Consider the following 15,916-nt stretch of genomic DNA (forward strand, 5'->3'; position numbering starts at 1 on the left):
AACCTTGAATTGCCACAGCTAGTTCAAAGACACTCCGTAGAATCACTTCACTTAACAAGTTATTAAAACCTATTGATTTTTTTTTCTATGTGGGATCTCTGCTAATAAGAGCTGACTCTTCTCTTCCAGGTTTCGTATTTTGAAATTTACTTGGATAAGATTCGGGACCTCTTGGATGGTATGTCCCAGGCAGAGCCACTGTCCCAATGGCACCCGTTTCCCTACTTTTGACCAAGGCTCTCTGGTGAAAAGTAGTGTACTACATAGGGAATGGGGTGCCATTTGGAACACACAATGTATAGCGTGCCTCTCCTTTTGGCTCGTGGCCATGCTACAGTAGTGTGGATAATTGGCTAGTTCACATAACGATCTGTTGAAAGGCTACATAGAGCTTATCTAATGAATGAAAATTTGCATATTGAAAGAGGAAAAGAGTGAAAATGTTACTGATATTGGAATGAATATTCAGTTAATTTTTTGACTGAAAAGAAAGAATATCTGCATATTGGTACGTTAATATGCTGTATCTGGATCTGCCATTATGTAAATTCTCCCCACCCAGTTTCAGCATGAGGTTTCTTCACACGCTATGGCTGCATTTACACAGGCAGCCCAATTCTGATCTTTTCCCCAATTATTGGCAAAAAAGCTGATCTGATTGGTCAAAAGATCAATTAGTGGAAACAAGTCAGAATTAGTCTGCCTGTGTAAACGCTGTCAAGGATACTTAAATGGCTAATTCAGGGGTCTCTAACCTTTTCTAGCATGACAGCTACTTAAAAAAAGAAATCAACATGTCATGAGCAACATTTTTTTTCTCTCTCCTGGAACTCTTCCCCGGGTCCTTAGTGTACATGAGAAAGTAGTGTTTTCTGTCAATATACCTAGTAAAATAATGGTTAATAAACAACTCTCAAGGGGGGCCCTATAAAATCTGTGATAGTTTTTTTTCACCCAAATTATTTTGTATATATTTTTTTTGTATATTGGTTTTTCACTCTCAAAATTACAATTATTCATAGAGAGGCAACAAAATTGTATGTTCTGAGTCCATGTCAATGCTTAAATCATATTCGAATACCATTTTATTTTAGGTCTGGAAGAACACTAACACATTTCAATATTTTTGTTGTTGTGTAATTCCCCTTTAATTGCGCATCTAGCGAGTACGGAATGTGCAGTCTAATGTGCTGGTCTAGTAACGCTGCTGCTAATTTCATAGCAAAGTTCGCAAATATCAGATATAAACGAAATACTAACTGCCAGGTAAATCCTACTTTGCAGTTAACATTTAATTGAGAAGGTTTTGGGGAAGTATTTCTGTCTGCACACAAGATAGTTATCACATCAACTGGCCACACACGGAGTGACAGGCAAACGTGCGCACCACACAGACAGACGGTGGCAATATGGCTGGAAATGATTTGGCAAATAGCGTGTTAGGTTTGGCTTTTTAAGCTAATATGTGAGATTTGTTTATGACAGTTTGCGGTGGAACACGTGAATATTGCATATACTTTTAGAATTGTTTGGCGAGCTACTCGTAGGTGGGCTGCGAGCAACTGGTAGCTGGCGATCGACCTGTTGGAGACCACTAGGATAATGAAATGTATGTTTCCTTCTCTCTTCTCCAGTGTCAAAGACAAACCTGTCGGTGCACGAAGACAAAAACAGAGTTCCCTATGTCAAGGTGAGGCTTCAATCCAGGGATGAACTAACTACCCCTCGCCCATTCAACTGTCACAGAGTTAGACCGCAGCCACCTAATAACAACAGACATGAAGGTGTCACCTGACCTTGTTAATGTAGCTTTTCCCTATGAAAAGACACATTCTCTGAAGATATGTACGCACGCACTAGTGCAAGTCGTTCTGAATAAAAGCATTTGTTGAAATGGCATTTGTTATTGTTATTATTATTTTATTATATTTAGAATTGATCAGATAGCCTAGTGTCACATCATTGTTTTTTTTTTTTGCCCACAGGGATGCACTGAGAGGTTTGTCTGCAGCCCAGAAGAAGTCATGGACACCATCGACGAAGGAAAATCTAACAGACACGTAGCAGTTACAAGTAAGAGACCGCACCAAATCTGCGTCTCAAATGGCGCCCTATTCCTTTTATAGTGCACTACTTTTGATCAATCCCCATAGGGCTCTGGTATGGGCCCTGGTCAAAAGTAGTGCACTATAAAGGGAATAGAGTACCTTATGGGACGCATCCCAAAGCACCAACCCCGAGCCTCACTTATCCATTTCAATGCCATATTCTTTGCCGAAATGGTTCCTCTGTCTGTAATGTTACCTGATACGCCTCAATAGGTCATTGAGTTCTATTTTCTTTTTGTTCTGATTTAAGAAATGGTGCTCAATGGTTTCTCACGCTACCCTGGTCCCAGATCCATTTCTGCTCTCTTAACGACTCGTCACGCATCGCCACGCCAAACATGGCATGACAATTCCATAAAGTAGTTGTCAAGAGAGCACAAACAGATCTAGCATCCAGGCTATTCTCACGCATGTGTCAGAGCTCTGGTTACCGTAACTGACTCATCCATCAAACCAATCTACTGTATACCATAAGAAACAGTGTGCCACATACTACATGATCATACACTCTGTCTGTAGTGTATATTCATTCCCTTTATAGTGCACTACTTTTGAGGGTTCTGGTCTATGTAGGGAATGGGGTGCCATATAAATGCTTGTTCAGTGCTGATCCCAGATGTGTTGTCTTGCTGTAGATATGAATGAGCACAGCTCCAGAAGTCACAGTATCTTCCAGATCAACGTGAAGCAGGAGAACACTGCTACTGAGCAGAAACTCAGCGGAAAGCTCTACCTCGTCGACCTGGCTGGAAGTGAAAAGGTTGGAAAAGCCTTCGCACGTCTGAGTTAGCTTGTTGCAGGGGCGTGGGAATAAACAATGATATTAGGGGAGAGAAACCTGAACACTGCTCTTTCGTGTTCTGGTGACGGCTGAGGGAGATACCGTTATGTAATCTTAATAAAGGTATACTGGCAAGAGCAGGCTCTCTCTCTCTCTGTCTCTCTCTGTCTCTCTCTGTCTCTCTCTCTCTCTCTCTCTCTCTCTCTCTCTCTCTGTCTCTCTGTCTCTCTCTCTCTCTCTCTCTCTCTCTCTCTGTCTCTCTCTGTCTCTCTCTCTCTCTCTCTCTCTCTCTCTCTCTCTCTCTCTGTCTCTCTCTGTCTCTCTCTCTCTCTCTCTCTCTCTCTCTCTCTCTCTCTCTCTCTGTCTCTCTCTGTCTCTCTCTGTCTCTCTCTTCTCTCTCTCTCTGTCTCTCTCTCTCTCTCTCTCTCTCTCTCTCTCTCTCTGTCTCTCTCTGTCTCTCTCTCTCTCTGTCTCTCTCTCTCTCTCTCTCTCTCTCTCTCTCTCTTTCTCTTTCTCTCTTTCTCTGTCTCTCTCTGTCTCTCTTTCTCTCTCTTTGTCTCTCTCTTTCTCTCTCTCTCTGTCTCTCTCTCTCTCTATTTGTCTCTCTCTTTGTCTCTCTCTCTCTCTCTTTCTCTCTCTCTCTGTCTCTCTCTCTCTCTCTTTGTCTCTCTCTCTCTCTCTCTTTGTCTCTCTCTCTCTCTCTCTCTCTCTTTGTCTCTTTGTCTCTTTGTCTCTTTCTCTCTCTCTCTTTGTCTCTCTCTGTCTCTCTGTCTCTCTCTTTTCTCTTTGTCTCTCTCTTTCTCTCTCTTTCTCTCTCTCTCTCTCTCTCTCTGTCTCTCTCTTTCTCTCTCTTTGTCTCTCTCTTTGTCTCTCTCTTTGTCTCTCTCTTTGTCTCTCTGTCTCTCTCTCTCTCTCTCTCTTTGTCTCTCTCTTCTCTCTCTGTCTCTGTCTCTTTGTCTCTGTCTCTCTCTTTGTCTCTCTCTTTGTCTCTCTCTCTCTCTCTCTCTCTCTCTCTCTCTCGCTCTCTCACACTTAGTCCTCTCTGCTACATGGTAGAAATGGAAAAAAGATTTCCATCTCTGAGCAAATGCACATAGCCCATCCTGTCTTTTCCCGGTTCCCTAATGTTGTTATTATCAGAACTGATTAACATTGTTAGGTTAATGTCATTCAGACCACATGCTTGACCTGTGATAATATACTATCAAGACCTCTTAAGGACTCTGTTGCAAAGAAAGTGTTACTGTTCAAGTCCTCCATCTTACCAGAAGGTCCCCCCTGTCTGTCTCTTTCCTCCCAGGTCAGCAAGACGGGAGCAGAGGGTGCCGTGTTGGATGAGGCCAAGAACATCAACAAGTCTCTGTCATCACTGGGCAATGTAATTTCAGCCCTGGCCGAAGGGTCTGTGAGTACTTCTCTACTATGACAGATATGATGACTGGCGGTTCGTGTTCATTCAGTGCAAAGACGCGTAGAAGTCTTTAAGAGATGAAAGTACATGTACCTCAAGGCAAGGTTTTGGTTCAAGCTGATTCAAACTTGTCTAATTCTACACCTTTTATTTTAATCATAGATTGGTTTGTTTTGTTTCTTTGCTCAGAATTTCACAACCTGGAGGCAATTCTATTGTTGTTTCTCTTAATGAATTTTCTTTGTTTGTTTGGTCTGCTTTGTTTCAGGGCTATATCCCATACAGAGACAGTAAAATGACCAGAATCCTTCAGGATTCTTTGGGGGGGAACTGTAGGACCACCATTGTCATCTGCGCCTCCCCCTCCGCCTACAACGAGTCGGAGACCAAGTCCACTCTCATGTTCGGTCAGAGGTGGGCATGCTCACTAGCTCTTAAAGGACAGTTCACTCAAAATGATCTTTTCAGTAGTCCACTGTTGATACAATCCCCCAAAAAGTGTGCATGTCAGCAGTCACATTTTCAGAACAAAACGTGTGATGATGATGAGTTTTACATCATATGAAGAAAAAAACGAGTTACCAACAGTCACTATTTAGTGAGCTATTCAGGGCTGTTGAATTAGAATATGGTGTAAAGCCTTGGTCCTGTTTGTGATGTTCCCAGAGCGAAGACCATTAAGAACACCGTGTGTGTGAACGTGGAGCTGACGGCAGAACAGTGGAAGAAGAAGTACGAGAGGGAGAAGGAGAAGGGGAAGGCCTTGAGGAACACCATCACCTGGCTGGAGAATGAGCTCAACCGCTGGAGGAACGGTGAGGAGGATAGGACATTCACCTGCGCTGAGTCCCATATGGCATCCTATGCACTACATAGTGCACTACTTTTGACTAGGGCCTACATAACATTGACACCATTGACAGCCCATAGGGCTCTGGTCAAAAGTCGTGCACTATGTAGTGCATAGGGCACCATTTGGGACGCACCCGAGGTTTGGGCCCCGCCCTTCACATAATGGTCTCATTTTAGCTGAGTGGCTGCATCATTCACTGGAAACCATCTGCACTGAGTGGAAAGACTCCACCCCCCCCCCCAGCTTCATCCAAAGCATGTATTCATTGTAGATTATTCAAATAATCCTCCCTCCCGAACACGACACCAAACGTACAAAAGTACGCACGCACCCACATGCATGTTGACCATGCAAACCTGGGTCGTGTTTAATCGGTACAAACCGGAAGAAAGCCACTCTGTTGTGAACAGTCTCGCTACGTTATGCCTTACCTTAATGAACAAGACCTGCTGTTCTACTAGGTCTGTGCTGTACAGTAAAGGCCTTGCAGGGTGTCTGTCTGACCTCTCTGGGGTAAAGTTTTCCCTAGGTACAGATCTAGGATCAGCTTTCCCTCCACCAATCCTAACCTTAACCATTAGTGGGGGAAATGCAAAACTGACTGAAGTTCAGCTTCTAGAAGCAACTTCATCCTACTCCTGTCTGAGCTTTCTGTGTCACCACGCTGCCCGCTGCAGGTGAGAGTGTGCCGGTGGACGAGCAGTTTGACAAGGAGAAGGCTCAAGCTGAGGTGCTGGCCCTGGACAATGTGCCCAACGATAAGCCTGCCTCTACCCCCAACATGCCCCAGCTCCGTCTGACTGACGCTGAGAATGACACGTGTGAGGTGGAGCTGGCCAAGCTCTATAAGCAGCTGGATGATAAGGTGAGAGAGACCTGCCACAGAGAGCGCGCGCGCATGTGTGTGTGTGTGTGTGTGTGTGTCTAAGCTCATCTTTCATCTTTGCAATGACCGCTTCTGTGACAGCATGGGCAGGGCCGTTGACGGCTATCTCCATTATGGGCCAATTGCACCCTCGTTCCAACTCAAGGGTGAAACCGGTCACAGAACCTCCAGTCCTGTAGGAACAGAACAGCCAGCCACCCTGTGGTCATAGAGACCACAGCGTGGAACAGTCAATGGTTGAATTCAGAGAGGGTACTGTGCTTGAGCGACAGCAGGCTCTGAGGTTATTTGCAGCAGTCTTCTCTCAGAAACACCGCCATGGCCTCCCGTGTTAACCACTTAATTTTGAAGGTAGACAATGCTCAAACTCAGGCCAAAATGTAGACAGACTTGATTGTTTCAACTTCCAGTTTGAGCCCTGTTTTAAATGAGTGTGATGCTAACCATGTCCTCTATCTGTGTGTCCAGGATGATGAGATCAACCAGCAGAGCCAGCTGGCAGAGAAGCTCAAGCAGCAGATGTTGGACCAGGAGGAGGTGAGTTTGTCTGTTTCCCAAATGGCACCCTTTTCCCTATATAGTGCAGTACTTTTAACCAGAGCCCTATGGGTTGAATCATAAAATGGATTCAAAACATGTTTGTATTTGTAGCTACTGGCGTCGTCTCGGCGCGACCACGATAACCTGCAGTCAGAGCTGAACCGCCTGCAGGCTGAGAACGAGGCTTCCAAGGATGAGGTGAAGGAGGTTCTGCAGGCATTGGAGGAGCTGGCTGTTAACTATGACCAGAAGAGCCAGGAGGTCGAGGACAAGACCAAGGAGTTTGAGATGGTCAGCGATGAGCTCAACCAGAAATCGGTGAGACAATGTCCCTCATTGTCCCTGCTCATGAAGAGAGCTGTCTGTGTCCGATTCATTGTGATGCTTTCTAGGATCTGCATGTCATTTTTTCCTGGTCACTTCAATATATTCTTATAATATTTTAAATACAGTACCAGTCAAAAGTTTGGACACACCTACTCATTCCAGGGTTTTTCTTTATTTTTACTACTTTCTCCATTGTAGTGAAGACATCAAAACTATGAAATAACACATGGAATCATGTAGTAACCAAAAAAGTGTTAAACAAATCCAAATATATTTTTGATTTTAGCCACCCTTTGCCTTGATGACAGCTTTGCACACACTTGGCATTTTCTCAACCAGTTTCATGAGGTAGTCACCTGGAATGTATTTCAATCAATAGGTGTTAAAAGTTCATTTGTGGAATTTCTTTCCTTCTTAATGCGTTTGAGCCAATCAGTTGTGTTGTGACAAGGTAGGGGAGGTATACAGAAGATAGCCCTATTTTTTTAAAAGACCAACTCCATATGGCAAGAACAGCTCAAATAAGCAAAGATAAACGACAGTCCATCATTACTTAACGACATGAAGGTCAGTCATTCCGGAAAATGTCAAGAACTTTGAACGTTTCTTCAAGTGCAATCGCAAAAACCATCAAGCGCTATGATATAACTGGCTCTCATGAGGATCGCCATAGGAAAGGAAGACCCACAGTTACCTCTGCTGCAGAGGACAAGTTCATTAGAGTTACCAGCCTCAGAAATTGCAGTTCACAAGTAACAGACACATCTCAACATGAACTGTTCAGAGGAGACTACGTGAATCAGGCCTTCACGGTCTAATTTCTGCAAAGAAACCACTACTAAAGGACAACAATAATATGAAGAGACTTGCTTGGGCCAAGAAACATGAGCAATGGACATTAGACTGGTGGAAATCTGTCCTTTGGTCTGATGAGAATTTGAGATTTTTGGTTCCATCCGCTGGGGCTTTGTGAGATGCAGAGTAGGTGAATGGATGATCTCTGCATGTGTGGTTCCCACCGTAAAGCATGGAGGAGGTGTGATGGTGTGGTTTGCGGGTGACACTGTCTGTGATTTATTTAGAATTCAATATAGTATATTATATTTTCAATATATTTGGATTTGTTTAACACTTTTTTGGTTACTACATGATTCCATGTGTTATTTCATAGTTTTGATGTCTTCACTATTATTCTGCAATGTAGAAAAGAGTCAAAATAAAGAAAAACCCTTGAATGAGTAGGTGTGTCCAAACTTTTGGCTTGTACTGTATGTCAGTCATGGCCCTTTTTTGCCCCTAATATTTAGGAAATGTTCATGTCAAAACCTTTTTCTCTTTCTCTCTCCAGAGCGTCCTGACGTCCATTGACTCTGAATTGCAGAAACTGAAGGACATGAGCAACCACCAGAAGAAGAGGGTCTCTGAGATGATGTCCTCACTACTGAAAGACCTGGCAGAGATTGGCATCGCCGTGGGCAGCACCGAGATCAAGGTAAAAGGACATGGCACATCACCACATGACACTCCAAAGATGGGCATTATTTTATTGGCAACTGAAGGAAATGTTAAATGTCATTTTCTCCAATCACTCACTTTACATCAGCCGATGTCACGAAGTGCGATACAGAAACGAACATCTTTCTGGTAAGAAGAGGGGCGGGGGCGTATGCCTTATGGCCAACGTGACATGGTGTGATGAAAGAAACATACAGGAACTCAAATCCTTCTGTTCACCTGATTTAGAATTCCTCACAATCAAATGTAGAGCGCATTATCTACCTAGGGAATTCTCTTCGATTATAATCACAGCCGTATATATCCCCCTCCAAGCAGACACATCGATGGCTCTGAACGAACTTTATTTAACTCTCTGCAAACTGGAAACGATTTATCCGGAGGCTGCATTCATTGTAGCTGGGGATTTTAACAAGGCTAATCTGAAAACAAGACTCCCTAAATTTTATCAGCATATCGATTGCGCAACCAGGGGTGGAAAGACCCTGGATCATTGTTACTCTAACTTCCGCGACGCATATAAGGCCCTGCCCCGCCCCCCTTTCGGAAAAGCTGACCACGTCTCCATTTTGTTGATCCCTGCCTACAGACAGAAACTAAAACAAGAGACTCCCACGCTGAGGTCTGTCCAACGCTGGTCCGACCAAGCTGACTCCACACTCCAAGACTGCTTCCATCACGTGGACTGGGAGATGTTTCGTATTGCGTCAGACAACAACATTGACGAATACGCTGATTCGGTGTGCGAGTTCATTAGAACGTGCGTTGAAGAAGTCGTTCCCATAGCAACGATTAAAACATTCCCTAACCAGAAACCGTGGATTGATGGCAGCATTCGTGTGAAACTGAAAGCGCAAACCACTGCTTTTAATCAGGGCAAGGTGTCTGGTAACATGACTGAATACAAACAGTGCAGCTATTCCCTCCGCAAGCCTATCAAACAAGCTAAGCGCCAGTACAGAGACAAAGTAGAATCTCAATTCAACGGCTCCGACACAAGAGGCATGTGGCAGGGTCTACAGTCAATCACGGACTACAGGAAGAAATCCAGCCCAGTCACGGACCAGGATGTCTTGCTCCCAGGCAGACTAAATAACTTTTTTGCCCGCTTTGAGGACAATACAGTGCCACTGACACGGCCTGCAACGAAAACATGCGGTCTCTCCTTCACTGCAGCAGAGGTGAGTAAGACATTTAAACGTGTTAACCCTCGCAAGGCTGCAGGCCCAGACGGCATCCCCAGCCGCGCCCTCAGAGCATGCGCAGACCAGCTGGCCGGTGTGTTTACGGACATATTCGATCAATCCCTATACCAGTCTGCTGTTCCCACATGCTTCAAGAGGGCCACCATTGTTCCTGTTCCCAAGAAAGCTAAGGTAACTGAGCTAAACGACTACCGCCCCGTAGCACTCACATCCGTCATCATGAAGTGCTTTGAGAGACTAGTCAAGGACCATATCACCTCCACCCTACCTGACACCCTAGACCCACTCCAATTTGCTTACCGCCCAAATAGGTCCACAGACGATGCAATCTCAACCACACTGCACACTGCCCTAACCCATCTGGACAAGAGGAATACCTATGTGAGAATGCTGTTCATCGACTACAGCTCGGCATTCAACACCATAGTATCCTCCAAGCTCGTCATCAAGCTCGAGACCCTGGGTCTCGACCCCGCCCTGTGCAACTGGGTACTGGACTTCCTGACGGGCCGCCCCCAGGTTGTGAGGGTAGGCAACAACATCTCCTCCCCGCTGATCCTCAACACTGGGGCCCCACAAGGGTGCGTTCTGAGCCCTCTCCTGTACTCCCTGTTCACCCACGACTGTGTGGCCACGCACGCCTCCAACTCAATCATCAAGTTTGCGGACGACACAACAGTGGTAGGCTTGATTACCAACAACGACGAGACGGCCTACAGGGAGGAGGTGAGGGCCCTCGGAGTGTGGTGTCAGGAAAATAACCTCACACTCAACGTCAACAAAACTAAGGAGATGATTGTGGACTTCAGGAAACAGCAGAGGGAACACCCCCATCCACATCGATGGAACAGTAGTGGAGAGGGTAGCAAGTTTTAAGTTCCTCGGCATACACATCACAGACAAACTGAATTGGTCCACTCACACAGACAGCATCGTGAAGAAGGCGCAGCAGCGCCTCTTCAACCTCAGGAGGCTGAAGAAATTCGGCTTGTCACCAAAAGCACTCACAAACTTCTACAGATGCACAATCGAGAGCATCCTGGCGGGCTGTATCACCGCCTGGTATGGCAACTGCACCGCCCTCAACCGTAAGGCTCTCCAGAGGGTAGTGAGGTCTGCACAACGCATCACCGGGGCAAACTACCTGCCCTCCAGGACACCTACACCACCCGATGCTACAGGAAGGCCATAAAGATCATCAAGGACATCAACCACCCGAGCCACTGCCTGTTCACCCCGCTGTCATCCAGAAGGCGAGGTCAGTACAGGTGCATCAAAGCTGGGACCGAGAGACTGAAAAACAGCTTCTATCTCAAGGCCATCAGACTGTTAAACAGCCACCACTAACATTGAGTGGCTGCTGCCAACACACTGTCAATGACACTGACTCAACTCCAGCCACTTTAATAATGGGAATTGATGGGAAATGATGTAAATATATCACTAGCCACTTTAAACAATGCTACCTTATATAATGTTACTTACCCTACATTATTCATCTCATATGCATACGTATATACTGTATATCATCGACTGCATCCTTATGTAATACATGTATCACTAGCCACTTTAACCATGCCACTTGGTTTACATACTCATCTCATATGTATATACTGTGCTCGATCTCATCTACTGTATCTTGCCTATGCTGCTCTGTACCATCACTCATTCATATATCCTTATGTACATATTCTTTATCCCCTTACACTGTGTATAAGACAGTAGTTTTTTGGAATTGTTAGTTAGATTACTTGTTCGTTATTACTGCATTGTCGGAACTAGAAGCACAAGCATTTCGCTACACTCGCATTAACATCTGCTAACCATGTGTATGTGACAAATAAAATTTGATTTGATTTGAACCCCAGCCTAAAACCCCAAACGGCAAGCAATGCAGATGTAGAAGCACGGTGGCTAGGAAAAACTCCCTAGAAAAGTAGAAACCTAGAGAGTAACCAGGCTCTGAGGAGTGGCCAGTCCTCAAATAATAATAATCACAGTGGTTGTAGAGGGTGCAACAGGTCAGCACCTCAGGAGTAAATGTCAGTTGGCTTTTCATAGCCGAGCATTCACAGTTAGAGACAGCAGGTGCGGTAGAGAAAGCGAGTCGAAAACAGCAGGTCCGGGACTCGGTAGCACGTCTGGTGAACAGGTCAGGGTTCCATAGCCGCAGGCAGAACAGTTGAAATAGGAGCAGCAGCACGACCAGGGGGACTGGGGACATCCAGGAGTCATCAGGCCAGTCGGGTAGTCCTGAGGCATGGTCCCAAGGCTCAGGTCCTCCAGGAGGAGAGGGGGAGAGAATTAGAAGGAGCATACTTCAATTCACACAATACACCAGATAAGACAGGAGAAATAATCCAGATATAACACTGTCCCTAGCCCCCCAACACAAACTACTGCAGCATAAATACTGGAGGCTGAGACAGGAGGGGTTGGGAGACACTGTGGCCCCGTCCGACGATACCCCCGGACAGGGCCAACCTGAATAAAATCATAACACTACTCCGACTCCTCCTTTCTCTCTCTCTCTGTTTCTCACTCACCTCCCTCATCCCTAGCAACACGACGGCAGTGGTCTGATAGATGAGGACTTTACGGTGGCTCGTCTGTACATCAGTAAGATGAAGTCGGAGGTGAAGACCATGGTGAAACGCAGCAAACAGCTGGAGAGCACCCAGTCAGAGAGCAACAAGAAGATGGACGAGAACGACAAGGAGCTGGCCGCCTGTCAGCTAAGGATCCAACAGGTATTACCATATCATTACATATAGAAATTGTATTATTAAAGGATCTCTATGGGTATTAGCCCGCTTCTCACATCATAGTTCTAGATCCACACACTCCACAACAGCCTCAATCTGCCACTATCAGGGTTGCGCTCAATTCCATTTAAATTCAGTTAATTCAGGAAGTAAACAAAGTCCAATTCTAATGCAATTCCCTTCCTGAATTGACTGAATTTAAATGGAATTGGCCATAACACCATACCATAATCACTCTCACCAACCTAATCTTCCACTGATGTTTGGCTTGGCAATGACAGGCAAAGCACAAACAGATCTGGGATCAGGCTTACTCTTTCCTGTTCCTCCCATGAACACAGTAATCAAACTGAGACCTGCTACAGAATCTAGCTAGCTATCTAACTAGCTATTTAATCCACATAAACCCCATGTGTTTGTGTAATTAACATTCTCCATGTCCCCCCCATGCAGCATGAGGCTAAGATCAAGTCCCTGACAGAGTACCTTCAGAACGTGGAGCAGAAGAAGAGACAGCTGGAGGAGAACGTTGACTCTCTGAACGAAGAACTGGTCAAGATCAGTGCCCAGGGTACGACACACACACACACACTGCTACAGCTACTCTCTATGCACTGATAACACATAATGGAATACATTGCATATAAACATCTCTAAAACAGATTTAAGGCCTATAGTGCCACCTAGTGACAAATGTTTCCCTTTTGCAGAGAAAGTCACCGCCATGGAGAAGGAGAACGAGATCCAATCAGCCAATGAAGTCAAGGTACGATATCTTCTCCATACCATAGGGCTGCCTTCTACTCCAAATTGAATTTCAGATCAGTGGTGTGACCTAAATAGGGCACTACTTTTGACCTAGTGGACTAAACTCCACTCCATGGAAGTTTCTGATGAACTCCACCAACGGCTTGGAACCGAGACCAGGCTTCATAAAGTATTGACCACCGGCGAATTGAGTAGTCGGAGCTAGGTTCCACAGAGCCTGGTCAAAAGTAGCAGACTAAACTCCACTCCATGGAAGTTTCTGATGAACTCCACCAACGGCTTGGAACCGAGACCAGGCTTCATAAAGTATTGACCACCGGCGAATTGAGTAGTCGGAGCTAGGTTCCACAGAGCTTGGTCAAAAGTAGCAGACTAAACTCCATTCCATGGAAGTTTCTGATGAACTCCACCAACGGCTTGGAACCGAGACCAGGCTTCATGAAGTATTGACCACCGGCGAATTGAGTAGTCGGAGCTAGGTTCCACAGAGCCTGGTCAAAAGTAGCAGACTAAACTCCACTCTATGGAAGTTTCTGATGAACTCCACCAACGGCTTGGAACCGAGACCAGGCTTCATGAAGTATTGACCACCGGCGAATTGAGTAGTCGGAGCTAGGTTCCACAGAGCTTGGTCAAAAGTAGCAGACTAAACTCCATTCCATGGAAGTTTCTGATGAACTCCACCAACGGCTTGGAACCGAGACCAGGCTTCATGAAGTATTGACCACCGGCGAATTGAGTAGTCGGAGCTAGGTTCCACAGAGCCTGGTCTCGGCTCCACGCCGTTGGTGGAGTTCATCGGAAACCTCCCTCACCGTGGAGTTTAGTCTGCTACTTTTGACCAGGCTCTGGTTAAAAGTAGTGCACTAAATAGGGAATAGGGTACCAGTTGGGACGCAGGCCCAGAAGTCATGATATATTCCAGATGATACAGTTGATTGGTGACCTCTTGGTACGACTAGTCCAGACTTGTCCGACTGCCTACTATGATATGTTATGGATGTTGATTGGTGACCTCTTGGTACGACTAGTCCAGACTTGTCCGACTGCCTACTATGATATGTTATGGATGTTGATTGGTGACCTCTTGGTACGACTAGTCCAGACTTGTCCGACTGCCTACTATGATATGTTATGGATGTTGATTGGTGACCTCTTGGTACGACTAGTCCAGACTTGTCCGACTGCCTACTATGATATGTTATGGATGTTGATTGGTGTCCTCTTGTGTGTCATCCCCAGGAGGCTGTAGAGAAGCAGATCGCTGGCCACCGTGAGACCCATCAGAAACAGATCAGCAGTCTGAGAGATGAGCTGGACAAGAAGGCGCACCACATCACTGAACTGCAGGAGTAAGAGACTAAAACACACCCCCATGTACACATTGTCCACTGTTTACTGTGGTTATGTCCCACTTGGGAGGCAACCACAATGTCTCTTGTCTCCAGGGCTAGGGTGTTATATTGTGTTGTTGTGTTACACCGGGGCCAAACTTCCTGCCATTCAGGACCTTATATACCAGGCGGTGTCAGAGGAAGGCCCTAAAAATTGTCAAAGACTCCGGCCACCCAAATCATAGACTTCTCCAAAAGGCTTCTTAACAGCTTCTAACCCCAAGCCATAAGACTGCTCAACAGTTAATCAAATGGCAACCTTGACTATTTGTATTGACCCCCTTTTTACATTGCTGCTACTCACTGTCTATTATCTATGTATTGTCACTTTACCCCTACCTACATGGACATATGACATCAATTACCTCCACTAACCCGTACATCCACACATTGACTCGGTACCGGTACCCCCTGTATATAGACTTGTTATTCTTATTTTATTGTGTAACTTTTTAAACTTTAGTTTATTTACCAAGTATTTTCATACTCTGCATTGTTGGTAAGGGCTTCTAAGTAAGCATTTCACATGAAGGTTGTATACCTGTTGTATTCGGCACATGTGACAAATATACGATTTGATTTGTTCCAGTCTCAACCAGGAGATCATGCTGGAACAGGAGCGTCTCAGGGTGGAACACGACAAACTCAAGTCTACCGACCAGGAGAAGAGCCGCAAACTTCACGAGCTAACGTACGATACAGAATATGTGATCGCTAATTACTGTGTGGCATATACACAATGATGTTGCTCACGAGTGCCCACATGACATGCTCATTATAGAAGCTATCACGTCTGTTTAGCTTAGATTAGCACTATACTTGTCCAGTGTTACTGCGGTCAAGCTGAGGCTAATGCGTCCGTGTGTTGTGCTGTGCAGGGTGATGCAGGACAGGAGAGAGCAGGCCAGACAAGACCTGAAGGGACTGGAGGAGACTGTGGTGAGTAGACTACAGATAACAACAGCTCTTCGGTTTCCCCCTTAAAGGGCAGATAAAACCTTTATAGTCAAACTTCTTTCTTTTCATGAATCTTTATGCCTTTCTATGAATAATAATTGCAAAAAAAAGAAGGGTAATTTGGGTGAGTGTTTCCATTCCCCTTGAACCCCTCTAACACTTCCCCTACTCCGCTAGGCCAAGGAGCTCCAGACCCTGCACAACCTGAGGAAGCTGTTTGTCCAGGACCTGGCTACCCGAGTGAAGAAGAGTGCTGAGATGGACTCTGATGACACAGGAGGCAGCGCAGCTCAGAAACAGAAGATCTCCTTTCTGGAGAACAACCTGGAGCAGCTTACCAAGGTTCACAAACAGGTATGTTCTCAGCTGTGAAACCAACAAATAGACCCAAACACACTGAAATCAA

The 15,916-nt window shown here is 45.5% G+C and overlaps 1 protein-coding gene across 2 annotated transcripts in view; it reads left to right on the forward strand.

Moving 5' to 3' along the window:
* Nucleotides 1-15,916, forward strand: part of LOC112226556 (kinesin-1 heavy chain) — a 35,941-nt gene that overhangs the window by 14,143 nt on the left and 5,882 nt on the right. For both annotated transcript variants that reach the window (XM_024390950.2, XM_024390951.2), the window contains exons 4-21: nucleotides 130-178; nucleotides 1,635-1,690; nucleotides 1,986-2,073; nucleotides 2,744-2,868; nucleotides 4,190-4,294; nucleotides 4,569-4,714; nucleotides 4,967-5,115; nucleotides 5,831-6,018; nucleotides 6,508-6,576; nucleotides 6,691-6,897; nucleotides 8,255-8,398; nucleotides 12,188-12,376; nucleotides 12,845-12,962; nucleotides 13,102-13,157; nucleotides 14,402-14,511; nucleotides 15,143-15,244; nucleotides 15,432-15,492; nucleotides 15,688-15,864. In XM_024390950.2, the coding sequence (XP_024246718.1) occupies nucleotides 130-178; nucleotides 1,635-1,690; nucleotides 1,986-2,073; nucleotides 2,744-2,868; nucleotides 4,190-4,294; nucleotides 4,569-4,714; nucleotides 4,967-5,115; nucleotides 5,831-6,018; nucleotides 6,508-6,576; nucleotides 6,691-6,897; nucleotides 8,255-8,398; nucleotides 12,188-12,376; nucleotides 12,845-12,962; nucleotides 13,102-13,157; nucleotides 14,402-14,511; nucleotides 15,143-15,244; nucleotides 15,432-15,492; nucleotides 15,688-15,864 (2,139 nt within the window). The remainder of the gene's footprint in view (nucleotides 1-129; nucleotides 179-1,634; nucleotides 1,691-1,985; nucleotides 2,074-2,743; nucleotides 2,869-4,189; nucleotides 4,295-4,568; nucleotides 4,715-4,966; nucleotides 5,116-5,830; nucleotides 6,019-6,507; nucleotides 6,577-6,690; nucleotides 6,898-8,254; nucleotides 8,399-12,187; nucleotides 12,377-12,844; nucleotides 12,963-13,101; nucleotides 13,158-14,401; nucleotides 14,512-15,142; nucleotides 15,245-15,431; nucleotides 15,493-15,687; nucleotides 15,865-15,916) is intronic.

This window comes from Oncorhynchus tshawytscha, linkage group LG28 (genome assembly GCF_018296145.1).
Source record: "Oncorhynchus tshawytscha isolate Ot180627B linkage group LG28, Otsh_v2.0, whole genome shotgun sequence".
Lineage (NCBI taxonomy): Eukaryota > Metazoa > Chordata > Actinopteri > Salmoniformes > Salmonidae > Oncorhynchus > Oncorhynchus tshawytscha.